Below are 18,660 nucleotides of genomic sequence, written 5' to 3' on the forward strand. Positions count from 1 at the left end.
GCAAAAAGATTCTTCTTTGTTCTAATGTCACTGTTCCTTATTTCCCATGGCCTTGAATAAATTCAAATGCAGTCCTTGTTTTGCTAAAACTCAGAGTAGAACCTCTCATTTACCTACTATTGTTCTGTTGCATTTACTTCATTCTGATCAATTTCAGTCAAGCTGTCTTGGTTGCTTTGAAATTGGCAGGTATTCTAAATGAATATCTTGTCAGGACTGGTGGAAGTAAATAAGCAGTTAGAGAAAAAGGCTATTTCATTGAACTGCAAAGAAAAACAATCTTAAAGACTTTGTTCTTATTCTCCTGCCTTTAATAACGCGCAGTCATAATATTACAGAAACCTTCTGAGAAGAAATTTTTGTTGGTGGCTTTACTTCACATACATGCGCACCAAAATGCCTTCAGAAACTGATGCCCAAGGTGCTCCCTCAGAGGACCACAAATACAATAAAATTCCATTTGAGTGTAATGCTACTTTAACAAGGAATTCAGATTTAATTAGGAGTTTGAGATTAACATATACACACTACTATATATAAAATAGATAATCAACAAGGGCCTGCTGTATAGCATAGGGAAATATACTAAATATTTTTAATAACCTATAAGAGAAAAGACTTTGAAAAAGAATATATGTATGTATAACTGAATCATTTTGCTGTACAGCAGAAATTAACATTGCAAATCAACTATACTTCAAGAAAATAAAATTTTTTTAAATACGCAGGTTTCTCAAACAGGAATCAATGTACTTTAAAACCATAGGCTTAAAACCCAGTGAGACAGTGTAAGTGACGGCCAGCCAAGCTTCATTGCCTCTAAGATTTCATGAGCTGTGCCAGATCTGCTCTTTTTAAAAAAATTCTTTCAGTACATATCAATCCTTAAAATTAAGAGATTTCTACTTCTCTGCCCCCAATGTTTTCAGTCTCTTCTGCTATACTCTGTTTATTTTTGCTAACTCTCCCTTCATAGAAAACAGGTCTTTAATTCTCTTCTAGGTCCCACTGGCTAAGATTTAAATGTCTTCTTTACTTGATGCTGGATTAATGCCAAATTATCTATATTCCTTCCAACTTGTAGCAATTACACTGGGCCAATTTTCTTTTCCTTTAATTTTTGACAGGCAAATAGAACCAGGTCTCTAGAGGAAACCCAGCAGGTTTCATATAGTTTATTGCTTGGGTCTAATCATTTTAAATATGTTACCAAGAAATACTTTCAGGATGAAAAATATTAAACTTTAGAACAGAATTTGATATATATTTCTTTTTATATAAAATGGGAAAGAGAATTAGCATTTATTAAACCTCATCTATGTGCCAAGTGTCAGATGTGTTACCTCATGGAATTCTCTCAATTATTATTGTGGTATTATTATTCCCACTTCTCATGGAGAGAAATAAAGGCTCAAAGAAGAAAAAGACTCACTGCGCTTTAAACTCAGGGTTCTCTGACTGCAAACCTCTACTGCCTTTTAGTATACCATGATGAGTTGAAGTAATATATAGAATTATAATTGATTTTCTATGAATTTACTGTTTCAGTTATTAAATTTCACATTTATTAAAATTCACACAAAAACATTTACCCTAACTAAAAATCAAATTATATTGACATCATGCCAAAATAACTGTTCTATGAGGACAATTAATCCAAATCTATTCCCGTCTAGAAAGGTAAAACTCTTAGGTGTTGCTTTAGAACAATAACCAAATAATAATTATGTTTCAGCCATTTTAGAAACTTATTTTCCATTACTGTATATTAATTATGATTCTGATCAGTTGTGTTAACAAGACTTTTTCTCCTTATACTTTGCTTTTTTTTCCAAGAAGCCTATTTTGTTTTACGCCATAGTTGGACTTTTGCCTAGAAAATTACAAAATCACTTAAAACGAACAGTATTTATCCCATCTTTCTGAAGGAAAATACTTCTGTCTAACTCCAACCTCATGACTCTCCCCTAATATTTTTCCAGCCGTAGGTGTCAGCATCTGCTGTTGTAAAATCTTTGGTTTTGATTGGGGGAGACTGGGGTGAGGACTAGAGCAAAGATCACTTTTTACATTAAACATTACGTAATCACGCCACATGTCCAATTACACAGATGACTGGAACTTTACAAAACAATCTACCTCCTTAAGCTCATCTTAATCATTTTCACATTTGTATTCTTGAGATTGTACCTGAGATTCTCACCCTTAACAATCCTTAAATAAGGCAACTGACACACTTCTCACCAGGTAGGAACCTGGAGGTGACAAATGCTTTCTCTGCCTCCTTCTGAGCACTGCTGAAGCTGAGATAGGTCTCGACTCTTCTTCTCCTGGAAACGTATGCAAGCCTCAGACCACTTACAACCTCCCCTCCCTGTTTCACCATTTAGATGACTGCTCAGAGACAATCAGAAAGAGTGCCAAAGAACGTATCACCCCAAATGGCTTCCCCAAACTCTGTACTGTATTCTTCCCTCTCTTGACTCCCCCGCATTATCATATATGCATAAAGCAGCCCACAGAGGCGGAAGAGTGAATGGAAAAGAGAAAACCAAGGCACAAGGCAGCACCATGTGCCTCAAGAAGGACCAGGAGTGACGTTAGGAACCCTGGGTTCAAGGAGGGAGCTGACCCAGGTTAACATAAACATAGGTACTGCCCCTTTTGCAATGTCCATAGAATGCGTACTTAGTTTTGTTCCATTTTTCTCAAACGCCAAACGCACGGTAGGACTTCAAAGAGCACTGATTAACGAAATGACTTAGTACAATCAGTTGCCACTTTTAAGTCAGCGAGCTATCCTTCTGAGGTTAGTGGAATGCTTTTTCAATAGGAGATAGCACTCTCCATTCTTTTTTTTTTTTCCCTCAAGATCCTTCTTCTGATAACCTGTTTTATGTTGAGTGCTCTGCTATTTTCTCCCTTTCTGTCCATCAATATTTAATTTAAAGTAAACATCTTGGGCTTCCCTGGTGGCGCAGCAGTTGAGAATCTGCCTGCCAATGCAGGGGACACGGGTTCGAGCCCTGGTCTGGGACGATCCCACACGCCACGAGCGGCTAGGCCAGTGAGCCACAATTACTGAGCCTGCGCGCCTGGAACCTGTGCTCCGCAACGGGAGAGGCCGCAACAGTGAGAGGCCCGCGCACCGCGATGAAGAGTGGCCCCCGCTTGCCGCAACTAGAGAGAGCCCTCGCACAGAAGCGAAGACCCAACACAGCCAAAAATAAATAAATAAATAAAATTTTAAAAATAAATAAATAAATAAAGTAAACATCTTTTTCAGGGATAATAGTTTGACCTTTAGTCAAAAAGATTTACCCACATCAGTTCACTGAATTCTCCATTTTTTATTATATCATTTAAAATCATTAAGATGAACTTCAAATATAAAATTTTATATTACTTGAAAGGCATTTGCCTCAGTATGTTAAGAAATGGATCTACTATCCTGTTCCAAAGAATCTTAAGAGGCCACTAGTCTAGTAAGATAATTCTATTTCTTCCAAGCAATATCTGGATTTAGTGATCCTCCAAGCATACATGTTAACATTACAATATTTGTGCAGGGGCCAGGTTCTTGACTTTGATGGTTACATATAAGTAAAATACTGGGGAAAAAAAAACAGCTAAACTTCCATTAAGTTTCATAGCTTTCAATCTTTAAAGAAAATCCTCTATTTCACTATTTTACTAAATCATATTAAAATGTAAATTTCAGCTACTGTTTCAATTCTAGTCAAAACCACCAAAAGAAAACTATAGCTCCTAACTTAATTTTCTTGAAAATAATGAGCAAAGACAGCAGAAAATAAAGGTTTTCTGTAAATGAATATGACATTGGAATGATTTAAATAGCAAAGGACCAAAAATTGTGATCCTAGATAAGTTTAAATCCCAACACCGTTGATTGATTTGAAACAGGAATTATCAGAAATTGGATTAGTAGATAGAGCTTGATGTTCAAAAGACTGAGCTCAAGATTGGGCCATAGTTTTTTCCCAGAATCTTAGGACAGTCATTATTTTTGGTACTTTAGATTTACCATCTATGAATGAGGATATTACCTAAATGAAATAATAAACCCAACTATTTTATAAATTATTCAATGGAAACAAATGGTATAAAATCAAAGTTGGTTCTTAATAAAAATTGATCATTATAACTTAAATGTGTATGTAAATAGTTACTGAACAATAAATGCTGAATTCAAGATAGCTTTTCAGTCACTTATAATGCTTGGCCAATTTTTAAGGAGAAAAAAAAACAGCATCCAGAGCATGTTGTTATTAATGCATAAGTACTATAAAATGGGGCGTGTGTTCAAGCAAAATCTACCATTTAGCCAGTAGAAAGAGTAAATCTTTCCACTAATATCTTTACTGCTATGTTAAAAGGCTTACCTCAGGAAGTGTTAGCTGGGCTGACAAATTATTGAAAATACGAAGCAGTACATGTTTATTTCCATTAATACAAACTTAATATTATTCTAATGCTGCTTGCATTATTTGAATAACATAAACAATTGTTGGCCAGTGCGATTCTGAAGGACAATTATTTATTTTCCCCCAAAGTTTGATCTATTCATTCTATTATTTATCCATGAATAGCTTGATCACTACCAAAATGCTTTGCATTTCAGTTTTGCAACAGCAATCTTTATTTTAGAATGTTACCCTGACATTCGGATATATTGTTAAGGCAGAACACTTTGAGCGTACTGGGAATTGTATAATACATACAAAATTGCTTGTATTTCATCTTTTATCCACGTAACTTTCAGAACTTGTTTTTTCTGCCAAGTTTTAAGCATTTTCAAGTTGTAAAATTTCATAGGAATTGCTGGCAAATAATACTAACTGACATTTAAAACTTTCCTTCATATTATCTACCATTCTAAGCACTTTGCATGTCATAAATTTGTATATCACAAGTCAGAGTTTATATCATTATCTCCTTGCTTCACCCACCTCCCCTGTTACAGAGGGTGAAACTGAGGTTCAGAAAGTTTAAATAACTTGATCAAATTGATTTGGCAATTTAAGTGGCAGAACTTGGAGTCAAGATCCATGATCTTTATTATATCTGATGTTGCCCTGTTACGATTATCAATAATATTTTTTGACAAATGATTTTCATTGATTTGGCATAAAGAATTAACAATTATTTCAGTTAAGAGAAGCCTGACAGTAATATACAAATATGTTCACAAAACTAAACTCTTCTTAGAAGTGATATAATTAGAGAATATTTGCTCATTTGTCAATGTGGACACGAAAGAATGCCACAGTATATAAGAAGAACATGAAAATCGAACCCCAAAGACTTAGGTCTGATCTCAACTCTAAAAGGAGTCACATTACAGGAACCATAGTTCAGATCCTCAGTGTTCGGATCTGTAAAATGGAGATGATGGTGTCCACTTTAGCTAGTCTACAATTTGGCTTTTAGGGTCAAATCAGTTGAGGTAATGTGAAAGGGTGTCATAAAATGAAAGAACCATATAAATGAGAAATTGAATTAGGAAATACTGCAGGGGCTGGATATAAGAAAGGAAAAGGCATATCAGCATTACTAGTACGATTTTAATCGAATCTTTTAAGGAGATATATGACATAAAAATCATTTAGAAAAAATAATTGACAGAAAAAAATAAGCCAGTTTACTGCTTTTTCCATAGTCTATCTGGAATAAAAAATAAGGGATGCTTGCACAGATTTTCTAAATAATCTGGAAAAGTTGATGTATATCTGAAGGTTTATCATGATTTAATCTGTAGTATTTTTTTTTAAGTGTACATTTTAGTTTCAACAAGGTGTCCAAGGAACCAGGCCCTATGTGTAAACAGTATTTGAAGAAGGCTGTCTCTGTCTCTAATTATACTTTCATTTATTCAATAAGCATTTACTTAAGACTTACCCATGTACCCAACCCAACTGATACTTCATAGAAGGCAAAGGAAAGGAAGATATCAGTATCCCTCTTCAGATAGCCTCATGTTGAAGAGACAAATCACAAAGCTACTAGAAAACAAGGATCAATACGTGATAATACAAGTCAGAAGGCATAAATGAATGTGGATGAGAGACAATGCAAAGGGCTCCTGCGTGGTATTACTCAGGTAGACCTTTGGAGGAAGTCTATTGGGAGTCACTCAAAGGAAGAAATAACTGAGTTTGACAAAGAGAAGAGAATAAAAGGAATTCTACATTCTTAGTGGAGATCTGCGAGAATCTACAAAGACCAACCAGATTTGCAGGGCCTTGAGGTCACATGCTCACTGCTGCGGTGCTTAGAAGCACAAGCTCTAAACAGAAGAGAAAGAATATTTAAAAGGAAAAAAAAAAATAAAGAAAAAGTCACCATGTACAAGATTGACCAGCATAGGGAAACCCCGTCAAAAGCAAGAACAGGAAATAAATCAAGCATCATGGGAGCTGTAAACTAAAAATGAAAGTTCACATCCAAGAACCAGGAAACAAAAAAAAAGAAATGATGCTACAGATTGTGAATTGGACACATAAAATTGCCAAGGAGAGAAATAGACTGAGACAAACAGAGAGAACAACAGTTGGAAAGGAAAATTAGTAAGTGTGGTCTGTAGCAGCAGGAATCCGTTGGATCATCAAGGAAAAATGTCCTGTGGATAGCTAGACAAGCGAGCGGCTTTGTTTTCACCGTTGTCTACCTGTCACTTTGTATAGTGATGAAATTAATGAACCTGACTCTTCCCTTTCATGACTGGAAAGACTCGAATGTCCTGCCCTTCTTCACTCGTGCATGGCAACCACACAGTTCTCCTGTCAGTACAGTCAAATCTCTCCAAGTTACAGGGAATTCTAAAAACGCATCGTTTGCTCCTAGAATAATAAACAGGAAATACAGGGGAGAAAAATCCTTCCAAAAAGCAGGTAATGAAACCAAATGGGCTTTCTGTTTGTCTGTTTCTTCTAACTGTTATAAAAGAGCATAGGGAAGCAGGGAATATATCCGCCCATTTACCTGACATTCTTTTATCGTAATTGGATTTCATCCTAATAACATTAAATTGCTTAGTAAAGAAACAAGTAGACTCTCAACTATTGAATTATTCCAAAGTTAACAACGGGTGCCATATTCAATTCTTGGAAAAGTCTCTTTTTTTCTTGGCCATCTTTGCCAAAGACAGACAACAGATTAAAGACCTAGTTGACCAAATTCAAAGCATCACAATAAAACCAAATACTAATGGGATCAGAATCCAAGAGATGCTTAATTTGAAGCCTTAGCAAACAAAAGTCAAGAAGAAAGTTAGCTTCCGCTATGGGAAGAAAACCTGAGACATAATTCTTTCTTAGTTTTGAACTTAGAAATCAAAACTCAAGAGAGACATGCTACAAATGTTACAGGATAAATGGATTTCCCTTTAACCACAAAATTGTGTTGTCCACGGTATGATTGAAAACTGTTACAAATCTCCAAGAGCTTCAGCACTGATTAGCAAGTGAATTGCCTTCATCTCTGCCAATTTACCTGGCATCCCTCTATGTTTACCAACACACTTGTCCCTGGAGGCTGCAGAGAGCAAGATCCTGAGCCAACTCTGGAGCCTTATCTAAATCCTCTGAAAGTTGTGAGGGGGGCTTATCTCTGCCTGAAGACCCAATGTCATTTTCTATGTCAAATTTCAGACATTCCAATATTGTGAAGATATGGATGACTTGGCCTTATCATTGAAAGCAGACGATTATTATAGGCATTTTATAAAATTAATTATTTGGTTAATACCTGTGCAGATAAAATGGCCTTCAGTCAACTACTTTTTGTTACCAAGACTGATCCTTGCATTCAGCCAGAAACATCAATAACCTTAATAAGTTATTCAGCAGGGACTGAATTGGTTCAACAGAGCAGCACATACTGAAATCAGATCAACGGATAGAGATCCTGGTAAAAATTTATCAATGTATAGGTTGTGATTTTGTGCATATCAAAGCAATGTATCTTACTGAAGTCTTTTTATGTGTTAACTTTATTAAATTTTAAAGTTTTTAAAAATAATTCTAAACTAGTGCTCCTCGGACAAGTAAAATAAGATTGCTGTGACTATATAGAATTAGAATCTAACAAAAGGCCCCATTTAATTTGGCATTTAACATTCTATCTGGCATTGTTCACAATTGCTTCATGTCTGTTAATCAAATCTGCCCAACTAGACTGGAAGCTGATTAAGTAAATTATTTCAAACTTCACTATTCGTCCAACGTGTTGAGCATTACTGTGTTAAATAGACATTCAAATGGATGAATGGATCAGCGAGCCTCTCTCCTACATTATTTTTTACACAATCCATCCACCTTAAAAAGCCACCAGTAGCTGACTCAAGTCAATGACTTGGATCATTTTTACAGTATATTTATACAGACACATCTTCCAGTTTGCTTTCTGTCAGGGGCTCATATTGAAAAACTGAACAGATCTACATTAGAGGAAATGTGAAATGTGTTCTTAAGAAGGTAATTCTGAAGGGTATTTAGGGAAGGCCACGTGTGTTTACCTCAAAGAAATGTCTTTCCATTTACTATGATAAAAAATATCTAATGTAGATTTTCACAAGTCTGTGTCTTATTGAGAGCTTTGTTTAGCAAGGTAGTCACTGGGTGATAAGTTAGATTAAAAGGAGTCTAAAACCCAAACGAAAGGAAGGAGAAAGGAAAAAAGGGAAGGAGGGAGACAGACAGACAGGAGGGGAGGGACTCAGGAAGGGAAGGAGGGAAGAAAAGAACTGGAGTCCCCAAAACACTATTTTCACTGTGTACCAAGCAAGGATTCAAAGCTCACCTCAAGACTCACCTCCTCCATGAAGCCATCCTTGAACTCTAGGACCTTTTATCTTGCTCTTCTCTAACCTGCTACCTACTGAGCCCACCTACTCCACTGAATTCTGTGTTTAACTCTGTATTGCCTCCTGTCTCCTGTAGTTTATTCCTGGGAGTTAGTCTTCATAAGCTCCTAGATAAAGGGGCCTATCTTCTCTGGGTTCTGTTTCCCCACCACCCCCAGCATAGTATAAGCACACAGCAGACTGCCAAGAAGAAATAAGTGAAAGATTAAATGACCAAATCAAGAATACATTTTCCCTAACTCACTAATCTTGAATTTTACTCTGATGCTCTCAGAAAGGAGTTTTTACTTCAGAGTCCAATGGTCTTCTAGACCTAGGGAACTGTAATCTCCACAAGGGTACCACACACTCCCAATTGTGTGGAAATTTAAACAAACACACAACACACACGTACACATATTTTCCCATCAAGAGCCCATAGCTTTTGTCATATTCTAAAAAGAGCATACAATTCAAAGGGGGCTTAGAACTACCATTCTAAAGAGTGAAGAAAAATAAGTTTAATACCCAGAAGCCAAGAATGCACGGTCTTTGAAGCCATTTCGGTCTATAATGAGAAATTCTTCATTCTGACCTTTGACTGGTTGGTTTAATCTTAAGCCATATTCTGAATTACTTCATACACTATTTCAAATCTTGCATTTAACAGTCTGTCTCCAGAGGTGGTTAATGAGTGTATTAATCCACATATTTGCAGAACTTTTTTTTCCATTTGCATTCTGTAATTTAGAAAAAGCTTTAAAATGCAAGGCTTATTTTCATTTTTTTTTTTTTTTTGCTGGTTTTTGAAAAATGATTATCCTTGTCTGTTTTTTAATAATTATTTATAAACAGTCTAAAAGCAAAGCTTTGACATACAGATTATTTTTCCTACTGGTTAAGAGCAAAATTATTATTTTTCTATTGTATTCTGCATCTTGCATCAACGTATAATGATCTAGAAAGATGGATTGTATGGGGTAAAACTAGAAGTTGGCGAAAATCTTCAGGAAATGTAAGAATTAAGTTTTTATATAAATTATTCATAAAATGAATTACACACACTTTAGTGCAGTGGTGAGGCACTCATATGACAAACAGAGATACATCAAAGGTAGAAAATGCTTGAAGATATTGCTGAATTTTTGCAGTGGCCATAGCAATGGTATTACCTGTGTATCTTGAGGCTCTTGGCTCAAATAACAAGAATTGATATAAAAGTACAAGCTTTCATTTCTCAGAGAGGAAAATATGGCTCATCTTGTGAAAGAGTTACGAATTTAAGGTTGTTTCTTAATATGATAGATGGGACTGAAATGGAAAGATAATGCAGAGCTGTTCCAGAAAGTGAAATCAAGGCAGAAAGACAAGAAAACAGTAAGTTTTGTCCTCGATTAAACCTTGAACCCAATGAGTAAATCCACCAAAGTTTGCCAGCCTAGGAGACTGCAGTAGCTAACTGGGAATGAGGAAGGAGAGGATCAGAGCCGAGGACATGGGATTGAGTAGCTGACCCACATGGGAGGGTGGTGGGCCTCAGAAACTGTCCACTTCTCTCCTACTTGAGCTCAAGAATGTGGGGACGTGGGTTTCTTTCAAGCCATTCACTGAGCACCATTAAGCAGATAGTACTGAGTCAGGTATTTCAGAGAGGGGAAGAAAAACAGTCTCTTTGGAGGTGAGAGCTCAGAATTAGAAGAGCTTGAGCAGGCCTCCCCTCAGCCACAGGGCACTTTGTGTAAATTAGAAAAAGCTCTTCTCGCCAACTGCTTATTCCGTAGGTCTGAGGCACAGCGCATGTCTGATGAGTAGATTTCAGATCTGGGAGCATAAGGTTGGCACACATGACTGCTATCAGTAATGCTAAAATTTTCCCTTTTATAAATGTACTCTCTGAAATACCTTGTTCTTGGTGAGACTTTTATCTTTGATTTCACCATATATTAAGGAAAAGGATATTTCTTGCTCTATTAAAGAAAAGGATATTTGGAGTGTCTACTTTTTTTTTTATGTATATGTCAGGGCCCCTTAAGTAAATAATTTAGGAAAGTTATTTACTGCCAAACTCCCTGTGGGGCGGTGAGGCAGGAAATGAGGCTTTTCGGTTTGAGAGTTACATTTTTACTGTAGAAAGAATATTTACTAGTTGAGTTCATCAATAAATGTACCCCTGGAGTTCTAAATTTGTCCACAGGGGCGTATTAAGCCATGTAGTTTCCACCTGAAAATGTACTATATTATGGTCTGAGTACTGAGCTTGGCAAATACGAAAATTTACTTTTTTAAAAAAGTAAATTAGACCCAGATTTAACACCTGGGAAGTCAATAGAAAGCTTCATGATTGCAGAAACCATGGTTAGCACTGTATCCCAGACCTGAGAAAAAGGCCTGACACACAGTAGATGCTCCATAAATATGTGTTTGATTAAATAATTACTTTTTTAAACTGCTGACTTCCCATGAAAGAACAGCCTCTCTTGATAAGGGAAAACAGTTGTTTGGGGTTTTTCCAACAGAAGACCAGCTAATGAAAATTTATTTCTAACTGGTTCCAAATTATTTTTATTGTCTTTGCATTAAATATCCGTGCTTTGTGTCATGAAAAATCTACAAAGAGCTGAGTTTTAAATCAACAAGAAGTGAATTTCATGTGTAGGAAGGAGTTTATTAAATACCTTTTATACATTTTTACAGGTTTGTCTCTTTATTTTTACATCATACGTCTTTTTTATGCCAGTCTAACAAACCACCCAATGTATTATACCACATAGTCCCCATTTCCCACTGGGTGGGAGGGGGAAATTTTAGCAAATATATGCAATATTTTTATTTAAAAATCTGTCAACACTCAGTGAGACTTGTGTTGAGCCTTGAAAAATAAGTATTATTTAAATGACTAAAGAGGAAGAAGAAAAGCCATTTCAGAAAAGAAGGAATCTGCTTTAGAAAAACATGGGGGTAGAACTGAGCAAAGTACAATGAGTTGCCCTGTCTGACGGGACTACAGGTGGTATAGGAGAACAGTGAGAAAGAAAGGTGGATAGGTGGGGTGGGCCAAACACAGAGGACTGTGAAAGCTATGCCCAAAATGACTGAAATATATGTATGAGAAAAGTTGTGTTCATAAACAACAAGGTCCTGCTGTGTAGCACAGGGAACTACATTCAGTACCTTGTGATAAACCATAATGGAAAAGAATATGAAAAAGAATGATATATATGTATAACTGAATCACTTTGCTGTACAGCAGAAATTCACACAACATTGTAAATCAACCATACTTCAATAAAATTTTCTAAAAAAAGAAAGTTTTGTTCAATGACAATGGATGGGCAAAATGGAGAGAAGAGATAACTGATGGGAAGGGAGATCAGATGGGAGGTAATGTCAGGCCCAAACCTTCCAAGTCAAGTAGATGTAAAAAAAAAAAAAAAAACGTATAAAATGTATCAAAGAAGAAATGACAAGACTTGCCAATCAGTTGGATCTGGGAATTGGAATTTCCACATGGTTCCAGTGTCTAAGAGGCAGGAAATTATAAAAGCACTGACAGAAGCCACATAGCTGGTTTGAGAACTGGTTTGAGAAGATGATGATAGATTCATAGGGAACATTTCCTAGACAGTTGGGAACACAGTTCTAGAGAACAGAAGAAGGAACAGTAACTGACCTACAGTTTAAGGCATGGGAAAGGATGTGCTCATGAACGAGGGAACGTGAAGATGAGCACAGAGCTGAACGCCTTGAATAACAACTCCATCTAACACTTGGGATTGGGAAAGGAAAGAGAAGAAAACGTCCGAGCCATAGAAGGAGGTGCTGGTAAGGGTAGTAGAAACAAAAGCAGAAGAAATTTTCAAGAAGGAATACATGATCAAGATTTTTTCATACCATTGACAATGTAGTTTGGGTTTAGCCAGAAGAAAATCACTGGTTATCTCTGAGAGAGTCTTGAGTGCACTGTTAGTATCATGAAAATGGTTGCAGAAGGCATAGATAAAAACGGTGAATAAGAAGAAAAGATCACCACATATACAGAAATAGCCCCCATTAATATTCCAATTGCACAGTCATCTATATACAGCATGTGTTATAAATCTCTTGAGGTCTGCTTTATCTCTATTGAGTTTCCTATTGCTGCTAGAATTACTTACTACAAAATCACTGGCTTAAAACGACACAAATTTATTATTTGGAGGTCAGAAGTCCAAAATGTGTTTAACTGAGCTAAAATCAGATTGTCAGCAGGGCTGATTCCTTCTTTCTTCCCAACTTTAGTGATAGGTAATTAACAAATAACATTGTATAAGTTTAAGTTGTACAACATGATGATTTGATATATTTATATATTGTGAAATGATTACAACAATAAGGTCATTTAACCTACCCATCACCTCACATAATTACCATTTTGTGTGTATGTGGTAAGAACATTTAAGATCTCTCTAAGCAAATTTCAAGTATACAATACAGTATTGTTGACTACAGTTACCATGCTGTACATCAGACATCCAGAACTTATTCATCTCATAATTGAAAGTTTGTACCCTTTGACCAACATCTCCCCATTTCCCCTACCCACCCCCAGCCCCAGGTAACCACCATTCTACTCTTTGTTTCTATGAGTTCCAACTTTTTAGGTTCCACATTTAAGTGACATCACAGAGTATTTGTCTATATGACTTATGTCTCTAACTTCTCATTTAGCCTGATGCCCTCAAGGGTCATCCGTATTGTCTCAAATGACAGAAGGAATCTTTTTTATGGATGAATAATATTCTATTTTCTTTATTCATTTATTTTCTTTATCCATTTATCCATTGATGGACACTTAGGTTACTTGTATATCTTGACTTGTGAATAAAGCCACAGTGAACATGGTGGTGCAGATATCTCTTCAAGAGAGTGATTTTTTGTTTCTTTCAATAAATACCCAGAATGGGATTGCTGGACCACATGGTAGTTCTACTTTTAATTTTTTTGAGAAACCTCCATAGTTTTTTTTTTTTATAATGACTATGTGAACTAATTCTTTTGAAGCTGTAGGAGAGAATCCCTTTCCTTGCGTTTTCCAGCTTCTAAAGGTCACCTACCTTCCTTGGCTAATGGTCCCTTCCTCCACCTTCAAAATCAGCAGCACAGAATCCTCAAATCTCTCTGATTCTGAAACTCCTGCCTGCCTCTTTCACTGAGAAGGACCATGGTGAATACACTGGGTTCATCTGGATAACCTAGGATAATCTCGTCATCTCAAGATCCTTAATCACATTTGTAAAGTCCTTTCTGCTACGTAAGGTAACGTAGTCACCGGTTCCAGGGATCAGAATGTGGACATTTTTGAGGAGTCATTATTTTGTGTACCACAAAATCTAAGTTAAAACATCAGAAGCAGAATTGACTTTGACTTAATTCTTATGCATCGGTTTACCTTCAGGTTAAATGATATGTGAGATTAATTCATTAACTAGAAGATGAAAATAACATTTTTAATGGAGAGCTTTTACATTAGTCTATTGTTTTCTGCTGAAAGATCCTTAAGTTAAATGCTAAAATTCATGTTATAAAATTCCATTTAATGATAGTTGGGTAGCAATAACAATAAGCTGATAGTTTTCTCCCAGTAGCAATATTTTGATGAGCCTATTTTTGATTGAAACTATATTTTATATTTAAATAGAATAAAGAAATAAAGAAATCACTCTTGGAAGCATCTTTTGCTGTTATTTATTTTCTCCATTTTTTTTCAAAAGTAAAATGTCCTATTAAATAGGCTTCACAGCCCCACAAGCATTTTTCCCTTGTATACATGTATAATATGCATATTTTTAACCTAATAATGTAAAAATATATTTCAGTTTCTCCCATTATTCAATCTATAGTTTTTCCTTTATAAAATTGAAGGGATAATGAACAAAACTTCTGTGAAGATTACATGAGATGATGTATGTAAAGCTGCAGCACAGCTGCTGGCCCATAATAAGTAGGTCTTCAATAAATTTTTAGCATAATCCAAAATATATTTCACGAGATTTGCTCACCAATAGTGAAACTTATTTCTATAAATGCTACAAAGTAATAATACTGTGGATGGTGTTTCTGACAAAATTCTCAAAATTTAGTTGCTCTACGAAATAGAATAAGATTGTTAACATGAAAATTTAATTTAAATAACTGCATTTAATTTAAAATGGTGGTTTATAATTCACTATTCAGTCCAGCTTTCATATGGGTATACAAAATGATAGCATTAAGGCTTTTTTAAAATTCTATCTAAAGGTACCAGTAGGTTGTGAGGAAATTTTTGCTAATTTCATATATTCAATATAGCATATTCAAAGTTAAAATTAAGCTATTCAGAAGATCAGCTGAAAGTAAATCTAGAAGACAGCAGCACTATAAGAAATAGAAGTAAAAAATAAAATTTTTTTCAGTGGTTATAATTCACCTTCAGGTTGCACTATTTCAAATTTCTTCCTGTAATCCTATGTTCCTATCTCTTTACCTCCTTTAAATAATGTTCCTGTGCTTTCACTGTCTATTTTCTTTTTGTGAAGTTGTCAAATGATCTCTGTCTTGCCCTGTGTAATTTAAGAGACTTTTATGTAGCTCTCTGAGAGACTATCACGCAAGTCCGACTAGGAGAATAATTTACGAGGTTCAAAATGAAGGGTCATTATTCTACTGTCTCACCCGCAGTGAATACACAGGCTCTCTCCTTCACGCATGGCAGGGTTTTAACTAGATCAAAAGAGGTAGAAGCTTTTAAATGAAGTATTGCGAATGCTATCATTGGTTACATAAGCTCCCTTTACATTTTTTTTAAAAATATGATTGCTTAATGAGATTAGAGACCTACAAGAAAGCATGTCTTTGGGTATGGGCTTATCTGTAACTTTCACACAAATCTTTCTTTGGCTGAAAACACAATTTCAGCAGTTATGGTTTTATATGTCCTTAGGGTAACATCTAGTCATCTTTCATAAGCTAGAATAATATGCATAGTAAGTCTTCTTCACTACGAAGCTAAATGCAAAAGGAGCCAAGAGAGCGGATTTTCTCAGTTTTGAAATTAATTTTTAGGTGTTTTTACGTCATCAAAGTACTCCTACTTGTGTTCAGCAATCATTGATACTAATGATGTTTATGTAGCTAGAAGAAAATAGCACTTTTTCTTACCATTTCAGTAACCAATGTCTTTTTTGATTACAACAGGCAAATCTAATTACTGCTTCTTGTGATTAATCTCAATAGTTGAATGACTTTCTAGACAAACTGAAATCCTCCATGTTTCCATGAGACCTGATTTTTTATAAGCACATGTGTAGGGGATGCCAAATGAGAAAATGGAGTTACTTTTAGTAGCTGGACAACGTGTAACAGAAAAAAATGCTTGAGTGTCTTTATTTGTGTATGCTTTATTAAACAGACCCTGTAAATCTGAAGTCTACACTCTTATCTAAAAATTCTCTCTTCCTCCTCTCAATTTCTTAGCATATCCATCAAACTCCTCTCAGTGTATTCACCTCTTTTTATATATTTATTGATGTGCATTTTATGCCCCCATAGGTACTCTGAGCTGTGTCACCCACAGTACTTAGCCCTATGCCTTGAATATTAAAAAAAAAAAGCTAATATTAATTGAATTTTTGCTGTGTGCTAGATGCCATTCTAAGATTTTTAGTCTATTAACTCAACCTTGAAAAGAGATGAAATGGGTACCACTATTATCTTCGTTTTATAGAGAGGGAAACAGCAATTCAACACAAGTAATCTGGCCAGTTACAAAGCCTGTAAGTGGCCAAGCCTGAATCTCAGCCTGGGTTTATAACCACTGCCCTACCTCCAGAGACCCTGCCTGGGTAAATCTCCCCATGATCGACTTTCAGAGCACCAAGTCCTTCTTCCTAATCTTCACTACTTTTAGGACTTTACATTTGTCTTTCTGTTTTTTTGATTAATATCTACCCCTTCCACTGTGCCCAGAACATATTAATAGAACCTACAGTATTTGATAGGTGAGTAATGGCACCTAATATTAAGTTTTTGCCATGTGCCACGTACTGCATCTTATTTTAATCTTCAGAAAGACTATCAGGTACCTACCAATTTACCTCCACTTTAGAGATGAGGATACTGAGACAGAGAGAGGTTAGGCAACTTGCCCAAGGTCACACAGCCAGTAAAATGGTGGAGCCAGGGCTTGAACTCAAAGGCCAAACTCCAGAGGTAAGCTCTGAAGAAATGAAGGAGTGGATCATTGAAAATCTAGCTTGGAGGGGCAGGGAAAGCTGTAGGGAGGAGATGACATTTGACATGCCTGGAAGGGCGAGGGGGAAAAGATAGAAACACTCTAGGCTGGGGAAACAACATGGATAAAGCAATGCAGAACAGTGTGCCTGGAGCTCAGTAAATACGAATGAATGAGTGAATAGCTTTCTTTACAGCCCATGAATTTAAAGGTTTTGCAGATGTAAATGCTTTATTACTAATAGTCTCTGCATTTTTTTTCTTTCAGTGCCACCGTGGGCCTTAATTGCCATAGCCATAGTCGCGGTCCTTTTAGTCCTGACCTGCTGCTTTTGTATCTGTAAGAAATGCCTGTTCAAAAAGAAAAACAAAAAGAAGGGAAAGGAAAAGGGAGGGAAGAATGCCATTAACATGAAAGATGTGAAAGACTTAGGGAAGACCATGAAAGATCAGGTAATGTATTCATTCCATGTTTCTTCTTAGATTATTTTATCAAAAATTTAAGAATAGACAGTTTATTAGTTTATTCCAGATAAATATAGAAATAAACAATATCTGGACACTTGTCATAGTTGTAGAAATGCTTTGCAATCCTTTCAGTCATTACTCAACATCCCAAAGTACAATGGAAACACGTGGTTAGGGTTTTCCAGTCTCCTAAGCACATAAACCAGGAAAGGGCATCCATGACCATCAAGGCCAAATTGGTAGGCCCAGCGTATTGGAATGATACCTGAATATTTGTATTACATCTGTTTAGCCTGTCTTAATTGTGCCTAGAGTTAGAGAAACAGAATAAAGAGTATCTGTTCTTCCTCTTGGGCGGGACATCTTTTTATCATCATCACTGTTCATAATCACTATTAAATACTGAGTCTTATAGCTATTTATCACACTTGATGAAAGCTACCATCCCTATACAAACATCCAGCTCAATTATGAGTGCTCAGGAATAATGAGTTATACAAGAGAAGGGAGAGAAGTATGAGCTGGTTCTAAAGAATGGGGTAGAATTCTAAGGCAAAACTCTTCACTTAGGGACAATTAGAACCAGAATGCAGGTTATAAAATCCATCTGGCTGAGTTATCTTCCCAAGCCCAAGGAAGCAATTTGAGTGTCCTTTACACTGTTATCTATCTTTCCTAAACGAACTAGGTGATTTGGTTCAAAATAAAGTCTACTATTAAATAGGTATAATAATTAAATGTCTCTTCATTTCTCTATTGGAATCATATTCATATTGGATATTTCTAAGGAACAACTTATTTCACATAAAAAGTAAATGTAGGGACTTCCCTGGTGGCGCAGTTGTTAAGAATCTGCCTGCCAATGCAGGAGACACGGGTTCGATCCCCGGTCCGGGAAGATCCCACATACCACAGAGCAACTAAGCCCATGCACCAGAACTACTGAGACTGCATTCTAGAGCCCACGAGCCACAACTACTGAAGCCTGTGTGCCTAGAGCCCGTGTTTCACAACAAGAGAAGCTACCACAATGAGAAGCCTGAGCACTGCAACAAAGAGTAGCCCCGCTATCTACAACTAGA

The 18,660-nt window shown here is 36.1% G+C and overlaps 1 protein-coding gene across 3 annotated transcripts in view; it reads left to right on the plus strand.

Moving 5' to 3' along the window:
* Window positions 1–18,660, plus strand: part of SYT1 (synaptotagmin 1) — a 1,196,932-nt gene that overhangs the window by 1,033,496 nt on the left and 144,776 nt on the right. For all 3 annotated transcript variants that reach the window (XM_059934706.1, XM_059934708.1, XM_059934707.1), the window contains one exon: window positions 17,379–17,563. In XM_059934706.1, coding sequence (XP_059790689.1) covers window positions 17,379–17,563 — 185 coding nt within the window. The remainder of the gene's footprint in view (window positions 1–17,378; window positions 17,564–18,660) is intronic.

This window comes from Balaenoptera ricei, chromosome 10, assembly GCF_028023285.1.
Source record: "Balaenoptera ricei isolate mBalRic1 chromosome 10, mBalRic1.hap2, whole genome shotgun sequence".
Classification (NCBI taxonomy): domain Eukaryota; kingdom Metazoa; phylum Chordata; class Mammalia; order Artiodactyla; family Balaenopteridae; genus Balaenoptera; species Balaenoptera ricei.